The 27,348-nt window shown below is 43.6% G+C and overlaps 1 protein-coding gene and 1 long non-coding RNA gene across 4 annotated transcripts in view; one reads left to right on the top strand and one right to left on the bottom strand.

Annotated features, from left to right (window-relative positions):
• The window catches only part of B3gntl1 (UDP-GlcNAc:betaGal beta-1,3-N-acetylglucosaminyltransferase like 1), an 83,510-nt gene that overhangs the window by 43,615 nt on the left and 12,547 nt on the right, over positions 1–27,348 (top strand). For all 3 annotated transcript variants that reach the window (XR_007213750.1, XM_048366220.1, XM_048366221.1), the window contains exon 7: positions 25,689–25,784. Coding sequence is in view for 2 of the 3 variants with exons in the window: in XM_048366220.1 (XP_048222177.1) it covers positions 25,689–25,784 (96 nt within the window). In the remaining variant the exon portion in view is untranslated. The remainder of the gene's footprint in view (positions 1–25,688; positions 25,785–27,348) is intronic.
• LOC125365917 overlaps positions 10,242–27,348 on the bottom strand; it is a 28,665-nt gene continuing 11,558 nt past the window's right edge. Inside the window, exons 2-3 of the long non-coding RNA XR_007213751.1 lie at positions 18,955–18,960; positions 10,242–10,255 (exon numbers count right to left, since the gene is read on the bottom strand). This is a non-coding gene — a long non-coding RNA (uncharacterized LOC125365917). The remainder of the gene's footprint in view (positions 10,256–18,954; positions 18,961–27,348) is intronic.

The following is a 27,348-nucleotide window of genomic DNA, read 5'->3' as shown; positions in this document are numbered from 1 at the left end:
GGTACTCCTCTGGATTTCCTGTATAGCTGGCCCTCCTTGGGTGGTATTCCCCTGGACTTCTGTGCTCTTCCACTGGCCTGCATCTATCACCCCCAATGGTACACACTCCTGAGGAATGATTCTTAAAACCGTGATCCTTTAACTGCCTTCTTTTCCAAATTGTCTTTGATTATTCTACTTCATATGCCTGTTCACATAAATTTTGAGCTTTCCAATTTAGGAACCCGATTTTGCCCATTCCTCTTGTGCCCCCCCCCCCATAAGTTACTTGATTCTTCTGTGATTGTTTTCTTTTTTGAGCCAATTCTAGGGCTTGAACTCAGAACTTGTGTTCTCATTCTCCCTTTTCACTCACTGCTAGCCCTCTACCACTTGAGCCAGTCCTCACGTTTCAGCTTTTATAGGCAAGAGTCTCACAATTTTATCTGCCTAGGCTTTGGATAGAGATTCTCAGTTTTTTGGTTTTTTTGTTTGTTTGTTTGTTTTTGTCATTCCTGGAGCTTGGACTCAGGGCCTGAGCACTGTCCCTGGCTTCTTTTTGCTCAAGGCTAGCACTCTGCCACTTGAACCACAGAGCCACTTCTGGCCGTTTTCTATATATGAGGTGCTGAGGAATTGAACCCAGGGCTTCATGTATACGAGGCAAGCACTCTTGCCACTAGGCCATATCCCCAGCCCCTCTCAGATCTTGACTTCCTGAGTAGTTAGGTTTATGGGCATGAGCCATCAGTGCCCAGCTACTATGACTATTTTCATTTGCATTTTTGAGCAATGATAAATGCTATGCTATTGTGTATTTAATTTTAACTTCAGTTGTTTATTGTTAGTATATAAAAATATGCCTCATAATTATTGGACTACTCATATTTTCTAGTTCACATAGTTTGTGTGAAACTGACTTTTGAGGAATTGACTCACCTCATCTAAATTGTTAAATACATGTATTAGAGTTACTACTGTTTGTATTGGTACTTCCCATTTTCATTTCTCAAAGTAGTTGTTTGGGCCCCCTCACTTTTGTTATTATTATTATTATTATTATTATTATTATTTTTGCCAGTCCTGGGCCTGAGCACTATCCCTGGCTTCGCTTAAGGCTAGCACTCTGCCACTTGAGCCACAGCACCATTTCTGGCTGTTTTCTATATATGTGGTGCTGGGGAATCGAACCTAGGTCTTCATGTATTTGAGGCAAGCACTCTTGCCACTAGGCCATATTCCCAGCCCTCACTTTGTTATCTATTGGTTTCCCTACAGGTTTATAGGTGGGCTAGTCTTTTTTTTTTTTTTTTTTTTTTTTGCCAGTCCTGGGCCTTGGACTCAGGGCCTGAGCACTGTCCCTGGCTTCTTCCTGCTCAAGGCTAGCACTCTGCCACTTGAGCCACAGCGCCGCTTCTGGCCGTTTTCTGTATATGTGGTGCTGGGGAATCGAACCTAGGGCCTCGTGTATCCGAGGCAGGCACTCTTGCCACTAGGCTATATCCCCAGCCTGGGCTAGTCTTTTTAAAGAACTCATTTTTGACATCTTACATGACATCGTATAAGCCTACCTACTTAGTTGTTTAACTTTGCCCATGCCTGTCTGTTCCTAGTTAATGAATGTCTCCCTTTTGCCTTCATGATTCTTTTCTTCTATTTGCTTTTGGTTTTGTCATTTCTTCCAGATTTTTAAGGTGGAGCTTAGTTTTTGTCTTGGGACTTCTGTTCTCATAGAATATAGTGCTGCCAACTCCCTTTTCAAATGCCTCAGCTCCATTGCATGGGTTTTGTGGCTCATTTCCTTTCTGCTCGTCTGCTCGATACATGTGAAAGTTCCCTTGACACTTGCTCATCAATCCAAGGATTGTGTGTGGCTACATCTCTTCCATGCATCAGACTTGTAGGGACTAGTGACACTGTCTCTACCTCTCTTTCCACACTCTTGCAATCTCCTCTCCTGTCTGGTCCGGCCTGGACTTGTGCTGAATAGATGATGCAGGATAACTTGGTCCCTAGCTTTACCTGGTTTGATGTTTCACAATCTAGCATAATAAGGGTCATAGCGATATAAATATATAGATATACACAGAGAAAGACAGAGATAAAGAGAAGTGAATTACTAAGAATAATACAGAAAATTTTCCTAGAACCACAGTGTACGAGTGACCAGATGAGTAGGTGCACATGTATTTGGCGTAGAGATGTGGTCAGGCCTGTATCAGGCACAAGACATCTTAGTTCTTCAGGTTATGACCAGCTGGGCACATGTAAAGAGGGAAGCACAAACCAAAATGGCCTTGAATTTCTTGACTTAACAGCAGCAGAATTTAGAAGATACTGGAGCATAGGCTTAAAAATCCTGCCAGAAATATTTTGAATATAGAGTCCTATGTCTAACCAAGGTAGGTCATGTGTGAAGATATAGTAAAGATCCTTTCATATAAAAATTCAAAGTGTTCATTTCATACAGTTTTTTTCTCAAATTAACTGGAAGAAAACTCAAAATTGGGAAGCAAATTAAAGGTCTGTGTCCTAGAGCAATGTAAAAGGGATCAATGGAGGAGTCGCTAGCAGAGAGGAGAAAGATGGCGCCGAGACAATAGGGAGGCACCCCGACTCGCACCAACTGAATAGCGAGCTGGGAACTCCAACACCCAACACTCCACCAAGAACCCAGCAAAACCAGCATCCAGAAGCAGTGGAGAAACGCAGGAAAACAAAAAGGAGCAAAAAAGAAGAACCGAAAACCTACACGGAGCCGGAGATTAATCGGGGCACCCTCCCCCCACCAGCCGGCCCTGGCCCAAACAGGGTCAGGCTGGGAAAGGGAAACCCGGCGATCGGCAGACAGGTTGCCAGGAGCGCAGAATCCATATAGCGGGAGACCCCACGGACACAAAGCAGGGTGCGGACCAAGACACACCCAGCAGCGACGAGAAGTTCGGGTCCACACCGGATTCGGACAAGGGAACCCAGCGCGGCAGAAAGAGGGAACGGGGGAGCCACCACGACACTTCGCCAACCCCTGAAGGGCCAACGGCGGTGCGGGACACGCACACAAAGCAGCAAAAGTGAGTCCCCCATAATCCCTTCCCCCAACGGGAGACCCAAGCCCGACAAAGACGATATATCTCCCTCCCTCCCCCTCCCCACTCCCGTGGGAACAAAGATTCCCCAAATTCAGGCGGGAAGCTCCCAGCAGGCACTGGGAAGCCAGTCTAGCAGGGGAAGGGCGGAACAGCCCCAAGCCCCCAAAGGTTCCTGAACTGGCAGAACCGGCCCCGTCCCCTTCCCAACAGGGGCCAGGGACGGCCGGCAGGGCAAGCCCCACCCGAGGCGCCTAGACCTTGCGGACTCTTACAACTAAAATCACAGGCGCTGGTGGGCAATACCAGCCCAGCAGGGTCACCTGAGCCTGATCTCGTTCCCCCTCCTCGAAGCGGAGGCGAGGTCTGAGGGTGCCAAGCCACACCCGGACAGTCGATCCCACTGGGCCCCACACATACTGCTTCCCCCCCCAACGGACTCGCGGGAGGGCGCAAGCACAACCCAACAACCCAGGGCTCGCTCTGGGAGGCAGACCCCACTTAAGTGCCTGTTGTAGGGGACTCACAGTGCACAGGAGGGCGGGGCCCCGGCGAAAGCGCCCGCTCTGATAGGCGTGCCCTGCACTGGTGGGCGGGGCCACAGCGACAGCACCTGCTGACGCAGACACGCCTACACAGAAGGGAGGGAAGAACTACACAGACTTCCAGATGCGCAAATCACAAAGAAACATAACTCAGTTCATCAAAGGACAAGCCAACTCGCCAGCTCCAAAAAGCAGCACGACTGGAGAGGAGATGGAGAATAAAAAAGCAAATGAGGACATGTTAACAGGAATGATCGAAACCGTCAGAAATGAAATCAGAAAACAATTCCAGGAGTTTAGAGCGGAAATCTGGAAGGACACCCAGGAAGCCAAGAAAGAAATGGAAGCAAAACTGGATACAATGCAAGCCTCGTTTAAAGAAATGGAAGCAAAAATGGATACAATGCAAGCCGCCTTTAAAGAAAATCTCCACACCCTGAGAATTGAAATGCATGAAAAAATAGATTTAAAATACAACTCTTTAAAGGAAGAAATTTCCACGATCAGAGCTGATATGACAACCATGAATAGCTCTCTGACATCCATAAACTCCGCAATTGAAACCATAACACAAAGAGTGGACCATATGGAATCCAGAATCTCTCGCCTGGACGATGAAGCAGCTGACAACAACCAGAAAATGACCACACTCCAAGAAAAGGTGAAGCTTCAGGGAAGATTACTCCAGGAACTAATGGACAAAGACAAGAGATATAATCTGCGTATAATTGGAATAGAAGAAGGAGCCGAATATCAGAGCAGAGGGCTTAATCATGTTCTCAATAAAGTTATTGCAGAAAACTTCCCCAATCTCACAGGGGACCCCATCCAGGTAACCGAAGCCTATAGGACACCTGGCAGGCCAGACCCCAGGAAAACCACCCCAAGGCACATAATATTCAAGACTACAGACCTCAAGATTAAAGAGCAAATTCTGAATTCAGCCAAAGCGAAGAAGGAAACTTTTTTCAATGGGAAGAGGATTCGAATAACATCCGACTTATCCACACAAACTTACCAAGCTCGAAGTGAGTGGAAGAACACCATCCAAGTACTTCAGAATAACAATTTACAACCTCGGATCAAATATCCAGCGAAACTGGAGTTCACATTCGAAGGGAGAACCAGATCTTTCCACACCAAAGAGGAGCTAAAGGAGTATGTGAATAAAAAACCAGCCCTACAGCGAATATTAAGAGGGGAAGCCCACCCAACAGAGATCGTAAAAGACACACAGACAGATTCAGAAAGAAACTTCAATAGCCAAAGTCCAGCAGAAACACAAGCTCACTAAAGACAAGAAGAAAAAAAAAAAACAACAGGAAAAAACAGCCCAACAAGAAAATGGAAGGAGAAAAAACACCCTTATCCTTGATCTCTTTAAATATAAATGGCTTAAACTCCCCGATCAAGAGGAGCAGACTGGCAGAATGGATCCGCAAGCAAAAAGTTGACATCTGTTGTCTACAAGAGACCCACCTTACAGCAAGGGACAAAAACAGGCTTCGAATGAAAGGATGGAGCAAGATCTACCAAGCAAATGCACCCACCAAAACGGCAGGTGTAGCCATCCTGATCTCAGACAAGCTGGATTTCTCTTTAAAGTCCACTCAAAAAGACAAAGAAGGACACTACATATTGATACAAGGAAAAATCCAGAATCAAGACATCACGGTGATAAATGTATACTCACCGAACAAAAGAGGCCCGACATATGTCAAGCAAATTCTCACAGAATTACAGAGCAAGATAGATGCAAACACAATCATAGTGGGTGACTTTAATACTCCTCTCTCTCCAAGAGACAGATCCAACACCCAGAGGATTAGTAAGGGAGCTGAGGACCTAAATAACACCATTGCCCAAATGGATCTAACAGACCTATATAGAACCTTCCACCCTACAGAGACCCAATACACCTTCTTTTCAGCAGCCCATGGATCATATTCCAAAATAGACCACGTCATAGCCCACACAAAGAACCTCAGCAAATACAAAAGAATTGACATCATCCCATGTATTATATCTGATCACAGTGGATTAAAGGTAACCCTCAACAACAAAGGATACCACAGAGCCTATACACACTCTTGGAGGCTAAACCCCACGCTGCTATCCAACACTTGGGCCACAGATCAAATTAAAGATGAAATCAACGAATTCATAAGCCACAATGACAAAGAAAACACATCACAAAGAAACCTATGGGACACAGCTAAGGCAGTACTGAGGGGCAAGATCATTGCACTCAGTACCCACATTAAAAGAATGGAAGCAGAGCAGGTGAATACCCTCACGATGAAACTAAAACAACTGGAGAAACAAGAAATGACAGAATCTAAAACGACTAGGAGGGGAGAGATTACAAAGATTAAAGAAGAGATAAATCTGATTGAAAATAGAAAGACCATTCAACAAATAAATAAGACTAAAAGCTGGTTCTTTGAGAAAATAAACAAAATTGACAGACCCCTTGCAAGACTCACAAAAAAAAGAAGAGAAGAGACTCATATACGTAAAATCAGGGACTCCACAGGAAAAATTACAACAAATACACACGATATTCAAACAATCATAAGGAGCTATTTCCAAAACCTCTACTCAACAAAAAACAATAATTTTACAGAAATGGATCAATTCTTAGAGAAGTACAAACTGCCCAAACTGAACCAAGAAGAAATAAATCAACTAAATAAACCAATAACTTACGGTGAGATACAGGAGGTAATCAAGAACCTCCCTACTAAGAAAAGCCCAGGCCCAGATGGATTCACCAATGAATTCTACAAAACCTTTAGTGAGGAGCTAATTCCAATACTCCTCAAACTCTTCCGCGAAATAGAAACGGAGGGAAAAATCCCGAACTCATTCTACGAAGCTAATATCATACTCATCCCCAAACCAGGCAAAGATCCAACAAAAAAAGAGAACTACAGACCAATATCACTAATGAACACAGATGCAAAGCTCCTCAATAAAATATTAGCTAACAGGATCCAGAAAGTGATCAAGAATATCATACATCATGACCAAGTAGGCTTCATCCCTCAGTCACAAGGATGGTTCAACATCCGTAAATCAATCAATGTAATTCACCACATAAACAGAACTAAAATCAAGAATCACATTGTTATCTCAGTCGATGCCCAAAAAGCCTTTGACAAAATACAACATCCATACCTATTAAAAGCTTTGGAGAGAACAGGAATAGATGGAACATTCCTCAAAACAATAAAAGCCATATACAACAGACCAACTGCTAATATCATATTAAATGGAGAGAAACTTAAATCATTCCCCCTAAACACAGGAACAAGACAAGGATGCCCACTCTCCCCACTTCTGTTCAACATAGTACTGGAATCCCTAGCCATAGCAATAAGGCAAGAGGAGGACATCAAAGGGATCCACATCGGCAAGGAAGAAATCAAGTTATCCCTATTCGCAGACGACATGATCTTATATCTCAAGGACCCAAAAAACTCAGTACCCAAACTCCTACATCTAATAAACCAATTTGGCAAAGTAGCAGGATACAAAATCAATCCACAAAAGTCAGCAGCTTTTCTGTACACCAGCAATAGACAAACAGAAAAGGAAATTATGGAAACGATTCCATTTACAGTAGCCAAAAAAAGAATAAAGTACCTAGGGATCAACTTAACCAAGGACGTGACGGACCTATTCAATGAAAACTACAAAAATCTAATAAGGGAAATCAAAGAAGACACAAGGAGATGGAAAGACCTCCCATGCTCATGGGTAGGCAGAATCAATATAGTGAAAATGGCCATACTGCCCAAATTGTTATACAAATTCAATGCAATACCTATCAAAATCCCAGCCACATTCTTCACTGAAATAGAGAAACCAATCCATAAGTTCATATGGAACAGCAAAAAACCTAGAATAGCCAAAGCAATTCTAGGCAAAAAACATAGTGCAGGAGGTATCACCATACCAGACTTCAAGCTCTACTACAAGGCCATCATAACAAAAACAGCATGGTATTGGTATAAAAACAGATCGGAAGACCAGTGGATTAGAATTGAAGACCCAGAAATAAAACCGCACTCTTACAGCCAACTGATATTCGACAAAGGAGCTAAAGACATACAATGGAATAAACATAGCCTCTTCAACTACTGGTGCTGGGAGAACTGGGCAGCCATATGCAGAAAACTCAAAGTAGACCCAAGCCTATCACCATGCACCAAGATCAACTCAAAATGGATCAAGGACCTCAACATCAGACCTGAATCCTTGAAACTACTGAAGGACAGAGTAGGAAAGACACTAGAACTTATAGGCACAGGAAGGAACTTCCTGAATAGAGTCCCAGGCGCACAACAAATAGGGGAAAGACTCAACAAATGGGACTACTACAAATTAAAAAGTTTCTGCACAGCTAAGGTCATAGCCACCAAAATAGAAAGACAGCCAACGATATGGGAAAGGATATTTACCAGCACAGCAACAGACAAAGGCCTGATATCTGTCATCTACAGAGAACTCAAAAAACTAAGCCCCTCCAAGCCCAATAAACCTATTAGGAAATGGGCAAAAGAGCTAAAGAGAGACTTCACAAGAGAAGATATAAAAATGGCAAAGAAACACATGAGGAAATGCTCAACATCCCTGCTAGTAAAGGAAATGCAAATAAAAACAACCCTGAGATATCACCTCACCCCAGTTAGAATGGCCTATACTCTGAACTCAGGAAACAACAAATGCTGGAGGGGCTGTGGGGAAAGAGGAACCCTTCTCCATTGTTGGTGGGAGTGCAAATTAGTACAGCCACTTTGGAGAACAGTATGGAGGTTTCTCAAAAAGCTCAATATAGACCTACCCTATGACCCAGCCATACCACTCCTAGGCATCTATCCTAAACAGCAAAACCCAAGATATCAAAAGGACATTTGTACTTCCATGTTTATCGCAGCACAATTCACAATAGCCAAAATTTGGAAACAACCCAGATGCCCCTCCACAGATGAATGGATCCAAAAAATATGGTACTTATACACAATGGAATACTACATAGCGATTAGGAATGGTGAAATATTGTTATTTGCAGGGAAATGGTCAGAACTCGAACAAATAATGTTGAGTGAGACAAGCCTAGAACACAGAAAACAAAGGGGCATGAGCTCCCTGATATATGACTGTTAACAAAGGGAGATGGAGAGACAGTAGAGACCAAGTCTGTGAACACTGTATATGTGCTTGATACATTGTATACTGCATATGGGTCTACCTGACCTAGACAAGGGATGGGAAAACAGGTTGTAAGATATCACAAGAAATGTACACAATGCCCTACTATGTAACTGCACCCTCTTTGCACAGCACCTTGTAAAAAAAAAAAAAAATTTATGTTCAATTGATAATAAAAAAAAAAAAAAAAGAATAAAAAAAAAAAAATAAAAAAAAAAAAAAAAAAATAAAAGGGATCAATGTGCCAGACTTTAGAGAAGAGTACCCTGTTAGCATAAGGATACAAGAGGATGAACAAGGCTAACTGGCTGCTTCTTGGGATAATAGATTTGTGGATGGGGCCATCTGTGGGGTTGTTGTTGTTGTTTTTTTGGGGGGGTTGGCTATAGCCAACCTGCTATTGTGCTTCTCAGGCCAAGGGAGGGAGGTGGCTGCCTGTTGCTCCACAGGAATCTGGTGGGAAGGGTCTTGAGACAGTTCATGCTGCAAGAGCCTAAGTGCATGCTATGTCTCTGGGCTCCTCTGGGCGCATGCAATGGTGTAGTGGCCACTGTTCCCCAAAACTGGGCTCCAGCTGTAGCAGAAAATGCCTCTGGCATCTGTGAGTGAGGACTGCCAGATCTTCTTCTCAATCTTCCTTACCAAGCAACATCCCTTTAGGTTAAAGGTTGATCTTGAGCCATTGCATGCTCTGACCATCTGCTCTATACTTGGTTATCTTCTTTGTTAAGTCCTTGTGTGTGGCCATGTTCCAAAACCTCTGCTTCCTGTTAGTAAATCTTGGTCATTGTGATGTGTACTACATGTGTTGGAGGAGTTGGGAAGAGAGCCAGATGGGTCATTGGATATCCAACTGCTCACCTTTCCTGCTTACAGATCACACTTTCTTTTTTTTTTTTGTCAGTCCCGGAGTCCTGGGGCTTGAACTCAGGGCCCGAGCACTGTCCCTGGCTTCTTTTTTCTCAAGGCTAGCGCTCTGCCACTTGAGCCACAGGGCCACTTCTGGCCTTTTCTATATATGTGGTGCTGAGGAATCGAACCCAAGGCTTCATATATACAAGGCAAGCACTCATGACACTAGGACATATTCCCAGCCCAGATCATACTTTCTTTAAACCAATGTTGAAACCAAATTTTCAGACCCCAAGCCCAAAGTCCAAGAGTCCCACATTAGGTCTGGCCACTCGTCCCCATATGCCACATAAAGACATTGTGAAGGGCAGATAAATATGGCAGCCATGGGAAGACAACACTTGAGAACATTTTCAGCTATCTTCATGTATACAAACCTAACTGGATCCCACATCCTCACTGTTCACACCATACTGTGGGGGCTGGGAGGATTTACCCTGTGGAGGACCTGCTTTTTTAGGGACCTAGATGCTTCACCAAGTGTAAAGTCATTGGAGTTATACTAGACTTACCCATCTCAACATTGGATCCCAAAACCCCTACCTAAACTCTGTTCCTCCTATTTTTGAGTGTTTGCTGATAGATATCCTAAATCTTCACTTCCAATAGAAAAATATATTAGTGAATGTTCCTTGGGTATTTTTGGTCTTTTTTTTTTTTTCAGCAAGTCAGCATCTATGTTGACTCATTTAAGGTTTTTCCACCCTGTTAGTTATCTCTGTGTTTAGGCTGCCTTCTGGGACATTGGTATTCTTGGTCAGTAACCTCCACCTCTTGTTTTCCAACCCATTCACTGCACAACTGGCTCAGCTCCCCAGTACCAGATGGTTCTTGGCCAAGAGGAGGGGCCCTAGTGCTCACCATGGGGCACCAGGTGGACACCTGCCATGGATATAACCTTGGCATCATTGTTGTAAGCTAGCATGTTTTCCCAGCTAACCACAGAGGTTCAATTCAAGTCTAGAAGAGAAAATGGAAGTGCGTTGTGGGGGAAACACATCAAGCAGTAGCCACCATCCTGTCATCTCGGTGAGTACAACTTGCTGCTTGGGAATGATTTTTCATTCTGAATAGCCTCACTCTAGCAAGATGCTTAGAAAAGATCAATCTTTTTTTTTTTTTAAATCTGTTCTCTCAGTGTTTCTTTACCTTGAATTTTTGTCCTTTATAGCACACAATGGTTTCTACCTAATTCCAGTGTTAGTATTTGTGTAATTTAAGACTTCACATATTTTGAAATAGGTTACTTTGTGCTGTTTATTTTCATTTTCTCCTTTAAGGAAGAGTACCATAAAGTAGCATCTAAGATATGAGTCCATGAAAATTAGTAAATTCCAGCAGGTTAGGTGGGTATTTATAAACTTTCTCTGCAACATTATATGAGAAAGGGAAGATTCTATTAGTGTCTGAGTCTTAATAAGTTCAGAATAAGTCAGAATAAGTCAGAATAAGTTCAGTTTCACGTTAGAGTCTATTCTTGTTGCTATATGGATGCTAAAATACCAGAATATTACAAAATTTGTTATCTATCTGAAGATGGGCTTCCAGAGGGCAAGTGTAGAATTTAGGAATGAAGGGAATAAACTGCAGAAATCTGGAAATGAGTCATGTAAACCTTGCTTTTTTTCCAAGAAGCCATACCCCTTCCTGGAGAGATTATAGATTATGGTGTCTATAAATTTTACTAGATACTTTGTTTTATTTCTTTACCTCCAGGGATTCTTTTTGTATTAAACACTCGTTGAACTCTTTTTTTTTTTTTTTTCAAGTACTGAGAGCATGTGAAAATATCCACACAAATTTAGTGGCATACAGGAAGGCTTTTATAGATTTCATGAGCTAAGGGTAGACTTTGCCCAGAATATTTACAGCTTATAGCTTTTGAATTTGTTTTGCTTTATTTTGTAAAGACACTTAAATAGATTTTTTTTTGTTTATATTAGTTTCATAGGACTTACATTAGTTTAGCAAACTTTTTATTGTTAGTAAAACAGAGGAAAGAACCCAAGAGCAAAATCCCATGACCCCAGAGCAGTGTGGGGCCTTGCCTGTGAGGTTCATATTGAATTTCTCTGTTGCTCTGAGATTGGAGAGGGAACAAAGCCTGACAGTGAAAGGAGACAGATGCTACCTGGAGGAAGACCATCTCTGCTCCTTCATCTCTCCTACCTCATCCTCACCATTACCTGTACTTCTCATTCTCGTCCCTGTGTACTCAGTCTCACATGTCCTCATTCTCACCTGTATGTTCCCCCTTCTCACCTGTCCACCCTTGTTCGTCTATCCTGTGTGGTTTCCTTCATAGTCTCACCTGTGTGTTCTCATACTCACCTGCTCATGCCCCTCAGTTGCAATTGTGTGTTCTTCTTACTTTTACCTGCCCATCCCCCCCACTCTTAACCTGTCTACCCTTCTCTTAATTACCCATCCTTCTTGCATTTACCTGTCAGGCTGCCCAGACAGCACTACTTCTTGGGCTGGTCCATGCGCACTTTCTTGTTGAGCCTCAGTTGCTTTGTAATAGGACACCTGCCTCAGGTATGGATACTCTTGCTGCTCCTAGATTCAGCTCCTCAGACTTCACCTGTATACATTTTCCACATGTGGACTGCTGTAGGCTGTAGTTGAGCTGGTGGCGTGGGCCTGAAGTCTCTTTCCTTTTCCTGCCTCGCACACTAGTCTCTTGAGGTCCTGGACACTCCTCTCTGACCAGAGTCCACATAGACAAAGCTCTTGAGTAGACAGCCTGAACACACCTGGGAGCATCACCCTCATTCTTCACGTGGTCACTGGTGCTTTCCTGTAGATGGATGTAAATGTGATTTGGCATTGTCCCTCTTTACTATGTGCACTCACTTTCTCTGGAGTTAATTTTATGAGACTTTATAGGACTAGCTTTTTATCATCTAGTGTTAATTTGTTTACTGTCCATGTTTAACATTTCAAGTAAACACATCCTAGTGTTTTTAAAGTGTTCATTTCAATGAAGCTCTTTCAGAAGAGAATAGAGTACAGATTGGGAGTACGGTTTAATTCTGTGATGTGTTTTGTCTCTTGTTCCCTCCTCCTCCCTGCAGGGACATTGTTGCCCTTGGTCAGTAGCTCCTTTCTCACACACTTGTAAAACAAGTTGTGGCCCAGCATGTGCTCATGTGTCCTTGGGATGCTGAGTGGTCGTGGAAAGACAGGTGGTTTACAGCCCAGTCTATGGAGGGCCCACAGCCAGAAGTGAATGAATTACGAAAAAAGTTTTGAAAGTGTACTTTTCCTTTTGGTTGTTTTACTTGTCTTTTTTTGCTGTTAGCTAAGTGAGATTTTTTTTAAATGTATAGTACTGTTTGTGTCCAGATGATTTAAATACCAAAAGGAATATTCTTCCTCTAAATTGCCTTTTAATATGAGAACATATTAGTATAAAGTTATAAATATATACTATATGAAAATAAAAATAAATAAGTTTCAAGATTTTAAATATAGTTTTATTTCACTTATAATGTTTTCAGGATTCATCCATGCCATGTACTTCATTTCTTTTTTCAAAAACTATTCTTGTTAATTAAAAAAATTCTTTTCATCTTTGTTCAGGTGCTAGTGTCACATGTGTAGTCCTAGCTACTTATTAGGAAGCTGAAATCTGAGGATTGTGGCTTGAAGCCAGCCCAGACAGGAAATTCCATGACATTCTTATCTCCAATTAACCACTGAAAACCTTAAACTGTGTCTCAAAGTGGTATGGTGCTAGCCTTGAGTGAAAAAGCTCAAGGACAGTTCCCAGGCTCTGAGTTCAAGCCCCATGACCAATAACAGCAACAACAAAATTTGCCAGGCATTAGTGGCTTACACCTGTAATCCTAGCTACCCAGGAGGCTGAGATCTGAGGACTGCAATTTGAAGTCAAGCCTGGGCAGCAAAGTCCATGACTCTTATTGCCAATTAACCACCAGAAAACTGGAAGTGGTGCTATGGCTCAAAATAGTGAGCAAAAGAGTTCAGGGATAGCTCCTAGGCCCTGAGTTAAAGCCTCATGACCAGATTCTCCACCACCACCCACCCAAAAAAATCTTTATTATATATCTTCTTTGTTCAAACCCTTGTATCAGGAACTGATTTTTAACAGATTGCAGCTGCAGAACTGCTGAGCTACTTATAAAGCCCTCATCCTCAGAAACAGATCATGTACAAATGGTTTAGTGATGTTTCACACAAACATTTGTCACTCAACAAGTGAAACAATGGCCTCCTTTCCTGTTGCACTCAGTTTTTCTGGGTAAAGGGTTTTTTTCTCCACACTGGACCTGAATCGTGTGTGTGTGTGTGTGTGTGTGTGTGTGTGTGTGTGTGTGTGTGTCTACGCATTTGTATGTGTGTGTGTGTATCTACGCATTTGTATGTGTGTGTGATAGCCCACTGAAAAGCAGGGGACCTGCTGTTTGAGGGTGACTGAAGTTCCTTTGATACTTTCCTATCATTCCAGCTGGGTAGAATTCTGACTTAGAGATGTTCAGTCATAATCTCACAGAGGGTAACTTCACTTATTGTCTCCTCGGGAGCCAAGCAGGTACAACAAATGTTTCACTCTTTTTTTTCTCTCTCTCGTTTTTTTAATGGCTGAACAACATCTTATTGTGTGTGTTCCATCCGTATTTTGATAGGCTGTTGGGAATGCAGCTGCTGTGAACTTTGCTATGCATCAACTAAGTTACTTTTAAAAATTATCTTGGGTTTATACACAGGATTGAAATTATTTGGTGATAGCATAATTCTAGCCATCTTGCCCGACAGGCAGCCAGCTTGAGATCAGGACTTTGCACCTGAGGCTGGCCCTCCCAGGTGAGGTAGCCTAAGTTTCAAGGACCAGACCAAAGCTGATCATTTCTCTGAGAGTCAGAAGTCTCAACTGCTCTGCCAGGGCAAGGCCAGACTACTCCCCATAGATGCATTAGCCAAGTAAATTTTGAATGTCAGAATAAACATGAGAATGTTGGGGAGAGGCTCCATGTCACTGGGAGCGTGTGGAGAGGAGGGGTCCCCCTGTCACTGGGAGTGTGTGGAGAGGAGGGGTCCCCATGTCACTGAGAGTGTGTGGAGAGGAGGGGGTCCCCCTGTCACTGGGAGTGTGTGGAGAGGAGGGGTCTCCGTGTCACTGAGAGTCTGTGGAGAGGAGGGGTCCCCGTGTCACTGAGAGTGTGTGGAGAGGAGGGGTCCTCGTGTCACTGGGAGTGTGTGGAGAGGAGGTTCCCCATGTCACTGGGAATGTTCTGTGTATTCGTGGACCATGGGGAATAGCAGGTGCAATGATTTCCCTCCTGATCAGTCAGGGCTGCTGTGCTATCGGTTGTGAAGAGGTTAAAATGCATATAGTGAATGCTGCCCTTGTCTCTTATTGTGCACAGCTGTCTAGGACATGTGATTTTTTGCAAACACTCCACCTACTGCCACTGCCAAGAACCAAAAGTTTTCATAGTAGATGAAAATGCAGTTTCAGACAACCTTAGTCTTAGAAACATAGTCATACTTCTTTTGGAAAAGAATTTTGGATCATTTGACATACTTACATCACTTTATGAAACAGTTTATTCTGCTATTCTCCAGGAACCCCATGTCTAATAGAAAACCCAGATACAGCTCATCTGGAAACAATGTTACTCGTGGGGTGAGCTGTGGGGAACATTGTGAAAACCTCACAGTGTTCACTAGAATGATTTTTCCCATTAAAGAATAAGTCAGGAAAGAGGCTGAACCAAGGGAAGAAATCTGGTAAACTTTTCATCAATGAGAGATGTCCATTTCTACTGGTCACATTAGAAATAAGGAAGAAAAGAACAACGTGTTTAACATCTGTCTACTTGTACTTAGGTTCCAACTTGTCCAAAAAGAAATAGGACTTTTTCCCGCAAGTACACGGGAGTCTGGTGAGGGGCCAGAAGCCTGGGAACATGGGAGCTACATCTCCCTGAAGAGACTACTCCATTGTCACTCAGACGACTTGTCAGTCACATCTATATTTCAAGTCTATGATCTTGAGCATATTGCCTAATTATTCTGATCACCAGCCTCTGTGTCTTCAAAATAGAGAAAATAATGGCATTGCCTCCAGTGTCTGTGGGCACTGGCTCAGTAAGGTAGAGAGAGCATCACTCATGGTGCCCCAGGCAGGCTGCACCATTCTCCTTGCTTGCAATGACAGATTGACTTTGAAAGGACTCCTACCCTGGAGTCACAGCACTGATTTCAGCATCAGCTGAGATGTTCCCCTTGTTATGTGAGCCTGAGGTTATGGTCCCATTGGGATATGAAGCGGACAAGCCAGAATTTTCACAAAGGTCCAGGAAGTGAGACCGCTTTTATGATCTATTGATAAGTTCTTGACATGGCTGTCCAGGAGAGATATGAGGGTATACCTGCTTTCTGCATACCCCTAGCTGGCCCTACATGTGCATGCGCCTACATAGATGTACAAGTGCATAACAAAAAGTAAAACTTGCAGTGGGTTTGAGGTATTCTGATCTTTGTCCTTACATAGACTCATGATGCTTCACCAGAGGTATAAGCTTGAGCAAGTGCATTAGTTACCAAGTTGTAAAAAGGGTTACCCTACAAAAATACGAATGAATGAAAATTAAAACTGAACAACATATCAATAGACACACATCTCAGATTGCACTGACTTCCTCCAGGCAAATTAATAAGGCAAAGTGAGCCTCAGGAATAGATCTCAAAAGAAGGAATCGGAAATCAGAATAGCTGTAATGTGGGATTACCAGTGTCTGGAGTTCACTGACAAGTAAATAAAATACAAAGAAGTAGAAAACCCTGGCTCCTACTTGGTGAAAAAAGCAGTTGGTAGAAACTGGATGGGAGAAATGTCCTTTTGGGGTGTCCTCCATGCCTGGCCAGCAGTGAGTTTCTTTGCCAGGAGAGCCTCATTATGCAGGTATGACTGTAGAGGACCGTGAGCTAAGGCCAGTAAGCTCAGGCCTGGGGAATCTAGCTTTGAAAACAAAGTAGGCAGTGGTTTTTCTTTATACCCAATATATTCTCTTCATTATTCATTATATAAGTTAAGGTAAAATAGATATTAAAATACTGTTTTCTAATATGGAAAATGTATTTAAAAATAAAGCTGTTGCCAGGGTTAGTAGCTTGAGCCACCGACCTGAAATACTAGCTGCTTGACAAGGAGGGATCAGGAAGATTGTGGCTCAAAGCCAACCTGGGCAAAAACTTGGTTAGGCTCCCATCTCAACCAGTGGATGGGTGTAGTGGTCCATGGCTGCCATGCAAGTGACAGCAGGAGAGCCTAGTGTCTGGGCACGGTGATACTCACTTCTCATCTCAGGTACTTGGAAAGCACAAATAAGAAAATCACAGTCCAGGCTGTCCCAAGCATGAAGTGAGACCCTATCAAAAAATAGCCAACACTAAAAGGGCTGGTGGGATGGTTCAAGTAGAAGAGCACCTGCCTAGCAATTGCAAGGCCCTGAGTTCAACACCCATTACCACCAGAAATCAGCCAAACAAAAGGCTGCAAGCTTTCATGTCATTTCAAAGCCTTTATATTTTCTAGATAAACAATGAAAAGTAAGAGGTGGGCACAGTGGTACGCATCTATAATCCCAGCCCTTGGGAGGCGAGACAGAAGAATAGAGTTCCAAGCCAGCTTGTTCTACACACATAATGAGACCTTGCTCAAAAATAAGGAAAGAAGGAGGGAGGGGAGAAGAGAGGAGAAAGGGAGGGAGGGAGGGGAGAAAAGGGGAGAAAGGGAGGGAAGGAGGGAGAGAGGGAAGGGAGGGCCACCGAGAATTCTATTTCTGTCTTCCTGTTGGGCTCATCCAGAGTCCAAAGCTGCTACTCTAAATGTTTTCAGGAACAAGGGAACTTTAAGGAAAGTTTAATGACAATGAGAAAGCAAGTCGAATATTCACATTTTTAATTTAAATAATTAAAAATTAGTTCTGAGTTAAAGAAAATTTTAAAATGTTAAAAAATTTTTTTAAAGGATGTTCTAGAGTTGGAAAGTACAGCAACTATAGGTGCTTATGGCAGATAGCAAGACACATTTCCAAAATAACTCCATTCCCCTCTTAACTGCTGCAGCAGCATCAATCCATGGAGCAAAATGCTTGGTCATTCTTTTGTGTAGGTCAGGATTGACCAGTGTAACTTAACACATGCTAGCATAATTCATGAAAATGGATGAGTTATAAAAAGTGAAAGATGTATAATGAAAAGCACACTTTAAAAATAGGAGGCCCAAGCTGGGCGCTAGTGGTTCATGCCTGTCATCCTAGATACTCAGGAGACTGTGATCTGAGGATTGTGGTTTGAAGCCGGCCTGGGCAGGAAAATCCGTGAGACTCTTACCTCCAGTTAATTACAGAAAAAGCTGGCAGTGGCACTGAGGCTCAAGTGGTAGAATGCTAGCCTTGCCCCAAGACTGGCACAAAAAAAAAAAAAAAATAGGAGGCCCACTCATGGCTGTGGGGGGCTGGGGGATGGGCAAGTCTGTGTTCATCTGGCTTTGCAGTGAATGGAGCATTGCTGCTCAGACCTGAGTGTGTTTCCTGCAGTGTTGGGCAGTTAGTCAGGAGGTCTGAGGCTTGGGCTTCATGCAGCCTTGGGGTTCACAGCACAGTGACTTCCCCACAATTGATACACAGTACAGATCATGTTTGTTAAAATCGAAGGTATTGCCAGGAGTGTCCAGTCTGTCTTACCCTCAACTGCCAAGAAAGGATGCCAACAGTTCCCTCACCTGAGAGGCACACACAGGCCAAAGGAAAACCCAGCAGAAACAGTGGTGCAGTCCAGCAGAAGCTGGTGTCTGGGTCCTTCAGTGCCATAGCCCACTGACCTCCTGGCATCCCAAAGCAGGTGGTTTGTCCCTGTCCACATAGCATGTGGTGAGACACATGGCTTCAGTGCTAGCTGTCACAACCAGTGTGCAGTAGTGTCACATTGGGCTATTAACTCGCATTTCCCCAAGGACTACTGTGCTTATTTGCTGCTCACACACCTCCTCAGTGAGGTCTTTTCAAAATCTTTGCCTATTTTTTACTTAAAATTTTCTGGTCTACTTTTTTTTTCTTGTCAGTTATGGAAATTGAACTGACCCTAGTTCTTGCTAGGCAAATGCCCTATTACTTGAGCTACTCTTCCAGCCCTATCCACTTGTTTTTGAGTTGTAGGAGTTATTTATATATTCTGACTACTAGGCCCTTAACAGATACATGGACTTGACATATAGGTTGTGAATATTTTCTCTTAGTACACGACCTGTCCTTTTGTTTTTTTTCTGATGACTTTCAAAACCAGCTATTTAAATCTTGATGGACTCCAGTTTAATATCAACCTTTTAGAGGTTTGAGCCTCTGTTTAGAACACTATCCCTAGCTTACAAACATTTTCTTCTGTATTTTCTTCTGGTTTTATAGTTCTGGCTCTTATGTTTAAGGCTGTCATTCATGGTCACATAGGTGTGTATAATGTGAGGAAAGGGTTGAGGTTCATTTTTTTCCATGTAGATTTTCAGTTGTTACTTCTCTATATCTCCTCATTGAATTATCCTGCTTTTTCCTTGAAAATCAATTGAACATACATGTGCGAATCCACTTGGGGCTCTCTGCCTGCTCTGTACAGCTGTAGTACCATACTTATTTGTCACTATGGTTTTGGTTGATTTTATATGCATGTCTGTCTGTCTGTGTGTCTGTCTGTCTCTCCTAGGGTTAGAACTCAGGTCCTGGGCACTGTCCCTGAGTTTTTTTGCTCAAAGCTAATGCTCTACCATTTGAACCACAGCTCCACTTCCAGCTTTAACTGGAAGACAGCAAATAAAATCTGAGAGACTTTTCTGCCCAGGCTGGCTTTGAACTTCTATGCTCAAATCTCAGCCTCCTGAATAGCTGGGATTACAGGTGTGAGCCACTGGCACCTGGCTGTTATTTTGTTTTATTCAGTTCAGAGTATTTTCTAGTTTTTATGATCTTTTTTTTCTTTTCTCTTTGTTCTGTGGAAGCTTAAGATTTCCCACAGAAGTCTTATTTTAATTTCTAAATGATTATGGTATTTCCAGGTTTATATTCTTGGTTTCTAACTTAATTCCACTCTCATCCAAAAGCATACTCTGCATGGTGAAGTACTTTAAAGCTAATTCTTCGGTCTACTCTGTGATTTTGCCATATACTTCAACAAGAGTGTGCATTTGCTGCTGTGGGCTGCTGTCTTCCATAACTGGCAGTTATGTCCAGCTGGTTACTAGCAAGAGTTCAATGTTCAGAATGGTAACTCCTCTGTATAACAACTTAATAACAGTAAAATTATTCTGTAAAATGTCATGAAATCTGAGCATTCGCTTGTTTCCCTGCTGACAGGTTGTGCACTGTGAGAATCTACACTTAAAGTCCTGTGCTTGCTTTTCTCCTGATAGTTCCACACAACACTTATTTTCTCTCTATGCAGGCCCCAGCATGCATGTGCCTGTGGTCTGCCCACACGGGGACCCAACCTTGGGTCCTCTCCATGGCACAGGGCCTAGCGCCCTCAAGAAGACAGGTTCCAGAAGTCTGCTGACTCCTCCAATCTCTCTCATAAGTTTCTTTGGGTCTAGTGTGGTATGGCCAGCACAGTAGGTTCACAAAACCCTCTCTGCTTCCTTCATGGCCTTTGTTTCTGCCTGTCTAGTTCCTGGTTCTCTTTTGGAAGATACAAGACAATAGACAGCACAGGGAGGAGATTCTTACCCTCATCATGGTGACCTTGTCCTGGCATATATGTTTGGAGGATCCCTGGGCTCGCCCACACACCTGACCCTTGGTGATTTGTGAAGTCCTGGATCTCTGCTGTCTAAAGTGACCTGTGCCCCATCAGCCCTGGTCACATCTGCACTTCTGTACACTTATGTCATGCTCACTTCAATAAAGATGGATTAAGTTGCTTTACAGACAGGGCCATGGTACCATCCAACATAAATATCATGTGACCCACAGATAAAACCAAGTATAATCTTAAAATTTTTAATAAAATTTAAAAGCAAAATTTTAATAGTATAAACTATAGTGTTATTTCAACATGTGATCAATATAAAGAATGTTAGTGAGCCATTTCACATCTTTTTCCCCCCATACTGAGTCTCCTAAACCCCATTGTGTGTTGCTTCCCATGCCTATCATCATGGGTGGCTGGTGGCTGCCACCCTGACCCATGCAGGTGGAGAGCAGCTGGTGCTAGAGATGGCTATGTCTTCTGTGGTGAGTCTTACATGTAAGCAAACAGCTGAATCATCGGGTGTCCAGCTGTAGAATACACTCGCCAGAAAATAACTCAGGATTTTTGGTTTTGGCAAATTAAAGTTGAAAACAGGAAGCTCAATTTTTGCTTTGTAATAGTTTCCAAGTAACAGTGTGAAGCCTGTTTTGTTTTGTTTTTCTGATGACTGAGAGAAGGATACCGAGCACATTTCTTAGGAATAGTGTTTGCTGTTAGCTAGAAAGAGTTGATGTTCAAGGGCCCCACAGGCCTGAGTTGGCTTCAGGTGCTGGGGCCATACTCATGCTTCTAAGTCCCACATGGCCACCCTAGACCCTGGCAGGCACCCATGCCAGGATGTAGCTGTACCCCGTGTTGCCCATGCCGGGCTAATGAAGTTATTTTCTCACAGAACCTCATTGTCTTTCCACTTCAGGAACACCATCCTTCTTTTTTTTTTTTTTTTTTTTTTTGGCCAGTCCTGGGCCTTGGACTCAGGGCCTGAGCACTGTCCCTGGCTTCTTCCCGCTCAAGGCTAGCACTCCGCCACTTGAGCCACAGCGCCGCTTCTGGCCGTTTTCTGTATATGTGGTGCTGGGGAATCGAACCTAGGGCCTCGTGTATCCGAGGCAGGCACTCTTGCCACTAGGCTATATCCCCAGCCCCAGGAACACCATCCTTCTGATGGCTTCCTTGGTAACAGGAAAGATTTCTTTTTAAGCATGAAAGGCTCGCCAGGTACCAGCAGCTCACACCTGTAATCCTAGTTACTAAGGAGGCTTAGACCTGAGGATCATTGTCCAGCCCAGGCATGAAAATCCATGGGACCCTTATCTCCAGTTAACTGCCAGAAATAGCTAGAAGTAGACGTGTGGTCCAAGTAGTAGTATGTTAACCTTGAGCACAAAAGCTCAAGGACAGTGTTTATGTCCTGAGTTCCAGCCTCAGGACTCCTACACACACATACACACAGAAGCAAAGGGTCCCTGGGATTGGAAGGGTAAACAGTGAAGCACGGCTTTTATAGTAGTGGCTCACAAGCATGCTACTTCTGCCTATAAGTTGAATTTAAAACTCCACCACTTCTGACCCAAGTGATAACATTGTAAAAGTAAGTGAAAATGACACACCGAATTTCTCTAATGCTCAGAACGTGGCTTGAATTGGACACGTTCTTTGCAGATGTGAAGGTGAAGGCTGAAGGTGGCCCCAGAAGCAATGCATTTCCCTGTGGATAGTCACAAAGTCCATCTTAGGTGGTCACACCATTCACTTTTTTGAAAGTATTTTCAAATTTTTGCCCATGACTCTCAACGGCCTGGCTTCACACTAATTGTATTACAAGAGTTCTCAGTGTACGCTGTGTACAAGTCCAAAGGCTGCTGCATGCACCCTCAAACATTGCATTCTTGCTCAGAGCTTCCTACCTATCTGCTTTACAGATATTTCAAAGAACCCAGGATTTTAATTTTGATGATGTTCAGTTTTTTAGTTTCTTGTATAGTCTGTGCCTCTGTATCACTGAAAGCAATCTGTGCCTGTTCCAAGATCATGAGCATTCTCTCTGGGTGACTTAGCATCAACCATTCCATATAGACACATTTTTTGTTTTGTTTTGTCTTGTTTTGGTGCTGGTCCTGGGCCTTTAACTCAGAGCTTGGGCACTGTCCCTGAGCTTTTGTGTCCAAGGCTAGTAGTGTTCTCCTATTTGAGCTGTCAGGCCAGGATCTTAAAGAATAGATGCACCATCTTTACATTCTTACCTTGTTTGGGACCTTTGGAAGAATCAGGGTCAGATGTCCAAGAGCCAAATGCCACGAAACAAAGGAGTACCCTTGTGCAGTGGTGGTCCTCAACCCGAATCCATATTTATCACCTGCATTTCATGTTAACTTGCTCTGTCATACAAACGTAGCTTGCAGGCAGCATAGCCTACCAGCACCTGTTGTGTGAAACTGAGTAGAAAGCCCTTGCAGAGTGTCACCTTAGTGCTGATGAAGACTGTCCTTTTCCAGTGCCCTGAACTCATCTAGATGAGACAGCAGAACCGCCCTTTAGCTCTGCTGACCCTCGGTTATTTCTCTCCAGACTTCAGTGATTGAGAGTTTCACAAGTTCTGGCACTGTATACTTTTCTTAGACTAGAGACTTGAGGGTGGCTCGGTATAAGCTAAGCATGTACAAAACCCTAGGTCCCATCCAGCACTAAAAAACAAAACAAAACAAAACTGGTGGCTCACACCTGTAATCTTAGCTACCCAGGAGGCTGAGATCAAAAGAGTACAGTTCAAAGCCAGCCCAGGCAGCAAGGTCAGTGAGACTTTTTTCTCCTATTAGCCAGCAAAAAACTGGAACTGGAGCTGTGGCTCAAGTGGTAGAGCACAACCTTGAGCAAAAAAGCTAATAAATGACACCCAGGTCATATGTTCAAGCTCCAGTATTAGCACAAAAATAAGTAAAGTCAGGCACCAGTGGCTCACACCTGTAATCCTAGCTACTCAGGAGGCTGAGATCTTAGGATCACGGTTCAAAGCCAGCCTGGGCAGGAAAGTCTGTGAGACTTTGATCTCCAATTTTCCACCAGAAAACCGGAAGTGGTCCTGTGGCTCAAGTGGTAGAGTGCTAGCCTTGAGCTGAAGAGCTCAGGGACAGTGCCCAGGCCCAGAGTTCAAGCCCCACTGACAAAAAAAAAAAAAAAAAAAACAGTTTTTCCAGGGCTAGGAATATGGCTTAGTGGTAGAGTGTTTGCCTAGCATGCAGGAAGCTCTGGGTTTGATTCCTCGGTACCACATACACAGTAAAAGCCATAAGTGGTGCTGTGGTTCAAGTGGTAGAGTGCTAGCCTTGAGCTGAAGAGCCCAGGGACAGTACCCAGACCCTGAGTTGAAGCCCCAGAACTGGCAAAAAAAAATGTCTTCACAAATGTGCTGCCTTTCCATTTATGTGTGCCTTTCATTTTTAAAATGTAAATCATGGTAAGTGAGGTAAGCCAAGCTTAGAGAGACGAGTGGCACATGTTCTCTCTCATACGCAGAAGCTAGATCTAAAATACATGGGAGGACTCCAGGCACTCACGAGACCAAAGAAGATCCTCTTAGGGGAGAAACACAAAGTGCAATGCCTCTATGCCTCTGGTCATACAAAATAATATTTATCTCAATGAATTCTAGGAAATGGAAATGAGGGTTTCTTCATGTAGTTTTCAATGGATGTCTTGAATTTATTCCTAAGTGTTTTATGTGCTATTGTGTTTTCTTAATGTCATTTTTGGAGTACTCGTTACTAGTGTATAGAATCCTGTTGTATTTATTTGTATAAGGATCTTTATCCCATAAGTTTGCTGAATGCATTATTGGCATAGATTGTGTGTGCGTGTGCGCGCGTGCATTTACACATGCATATATGTTCCTTCTACTTTTTTCCTTAAAGGATCATGCTATCTGGAAGTAAAGTTTTGCTTCTTCCTTTCTAAGCTGGCAATGTTTATTTCTTGTCTCCTTGCTCTGGTTACCACTCCCATTCACAATGTCTAACAGAGGTAAGGATAAACATTTTGTATTATTTCTGATCTGGGTGTGGTCTGCCCTCCAACATGTATCACTGTTATTTGTTTGTTTGGCAGTCCTAGGGTTTAAACTCAGAGCATCTCATGTACTAGACAAACCTTGTTATACCACTTGAGCCACACCCTCAGCCATTTTTTTGCTTTATTTTTGAATAAGGCCTCAAATTTAGGCCTAGGCAGGCTTGGATCACAGTCCTCCTATTTATGCTTCCTTCATAGCTCAGGTGACAGGCTCACCCTCTTGCTCAGTTTTTTGCTCATGGCCAGCACTCTACCACTTGTCATGCCTTCAGTTTCTGGGATTTTCTGTTTAATTGGAGTCAAACAGTTTTGTCTGCCCCAGCTCACTTCAAATTGCAATCCTCAGATCTTAACTTTTTCCACCAGCACCTAGCTTAATGCCTAGCTTTTTAATTGGTTGAGATTGGGGAGAAAGGGTGTCTTACAAACTTCTGGCTTGACCTGGCCTTGAACCACAATCCTCCCAATGTCCACCTCCTGAGTAGCTGGGATTATAGGCATGGGTCACCACACCTAACAGCTGGCATTTCAACCTTCAGTATGTTGAAGAAGTTCCTTCTGATCCAAGTTTGAGTAGCTATATCACGACAGAGTGTTGGATTTTGTCAAGTGCTTCGTCTATATCTGTTGAGATGGCTACCTGATTTTCATAGTGATCCATTTTTCTTCAGATAAGTCCTGCTTGGAATGTTCTTGATTTTTCTGTCTCATTGTTAAAGATTGTTTTTCCAGTTTTCTGTTTTCTTCCATTGATTCTGATGGTTTATATCGCTCTACAATCTCTGCATTTGTCTACGTTACCTAGACATTATCCATTACTTTTCCTGCTTCTTCAGGTTTTCTCCTTGTGATTGAAAGCAGCATGTTGATTGTTGCTTCTTATATACAGCACTACTGTCATCAAATGCAAAGGATATCAGCTCCTATGTAGGGATCTGGAGGTGAAGTAGGCAGGATGCTGATTTCCACCTGTCTGTCTTGCTGGCCAGATGCCATTGTTGACTTCCCATGAGAAGAGACATGAAATTCCTTTGTTACTGAATGACACGTTGTGGGTAAGTTGTGCCATAAGGTATTCTTTTCTGTTAATGTTGTCAATGCTAATTGTTTCTAGGTGTTCACTTCAAATGGCCCCACTGTGATCATGCCCACCTGGTTCTGTTCTCGAACTTGGTTTCTCCACGTGGGCCCATTTGATGAGGGAGGGAAGGTAAGTGCCAAAGAAGGACTCAGACCCCTCACCTGATTCCTTGGTGTCCCCTGTCCCTCACATGGCTCTCCCATAGTGTCCACAGGCACCTCCATTGGTTTGCAGATAGCTGTGGATCTCTGAGTGTATCCCCCTGAGCCATGCCTCCTCGGGGGAAGTACCTGACCTCATCCTGGGTGAGCTGCCTATGGGAATGTAGAGGATCTGGAAGGAGTCCCTGGCTGTCCCTAGGGGACACAGGAGTAGAGGAACCCTATTCTTGTTGGGGATCTAGTCTGACTGTCTCTACGAGACACCTGGAATAGAGGAGCCCTATTCCTGTCGGGGGCCTGGAGTGTCTTTGCCTTCCTGTGGGAATGAGGAACCCTGGGCCACGTGAGCTCTGCAGGGAGTCACTGGGACAGTGCTGACCTCCAACCTTACCAACATCAGTGATGGCACCCAAGATTAGTTTCTGTCCCCACACACAAAATCTGTCATGAACATTACTCCCCCAGCCCTGGCCAAACACTAACCTACTTTCTTCAAGCCCTTTTAATCCCCACTCTCTTCTTTCTTTTTTTTTTTTTTTCCTTTGCCAGTCCTGGGGCTTGAACACGGGGCCTGAGCACTGTCCCTGGCTTCTTCCCGCTCAAGGCTAGCACTCTGCCACCTGAGCCACAGCGCCCCTTATGGCCGTTTTCCATATATGTGGCGCTGGGGAATCGAACCGAGAGCTTCATGTGTAGGAAGGAGGCAAGCGCTCTTGCCACTAGGCCATATTCCCAGCACCCCCACTCTCTTCTTTGAGGGCAGTTTTGTACATAGGTATTAGATTTATGATTCAGGAATCCTTCCTCCCCCATATCCTCAACTATTTGTTAAGGGTGTTGTTTAGGTCAGAAACTGTCACCAGGCCTGTTCTGTGACACAGCTTGGGGCTGTTGTGGCTGTTGTTATTGTGAGGGAAGAGGTGGGATTTAACCAAGGAAGCTTTGGTCCTGTTTAAATGTCAGACAGATGCGTCTTTGCTCCTGATCTCTGTCCTGTCATTCTGGATAGCTTTCTAGTTCCTGACTCATCATTGCCCCTTTCTGCCACTAGTGATGAAATCCAGCCCATCTTGAACCCCTGCCTGGGCCCAGGACTTCTGGGAGAGCTGTGCCCTGGCTCCCATTTCCTTCTGTCTCAGGGACCCCGCCCCCCTGAGCTCTGAGCACCAGTGTCCTCAGCATCTGGCTAGGGCTTCCCAGCTGTTCAGCTTGGCTTCTCCCCTTTTCTCCACCCCTGAGGACAGTGTGGCTGAGGGTGCTCTGCTCTCTGAGCATCCTGAGGTTGTGTCTATGGTTATTGTGCAGCGCTTGTTCTAACACCTTCTGTGCCCCTACAAAGTGGAATTTAGGGAAGAATTAAGACTGTCGATCCCACCTAGCTCAACTTCCCTTCCACATCTTCCTCTGGCCTGTCTCAGTGCTCATTTTCTATGTATGAAGAAAGTGAGTTCTAATCTCTTTATGACTCTCCATTGCCATATTACAACTGAGCCTCCAAAACTGGTTTCTTTTTGTTTCTTTTCTCCTTTGGA

The sequence above is a fragment of the Perognathus longimembris genome, chromosome 17 (genome assembly GCF_023159225.1).
Source record: "Perognathus longimembris pacificus isolate PPM17 chromosome 17, ASM2315922v1, whole genome shotgun sequence".
NCBI classification, from domain to species: Eukaryota; Metazoa; Chordata; class Mammalia; order Rodentia; family Heteromyidae; genus Perognathus; species Perognathus longimembris.
Note: the sequence above shows the minus strand (reverse complement) of the source record. Positions and strands in the feature narration are given on the sequence as shown.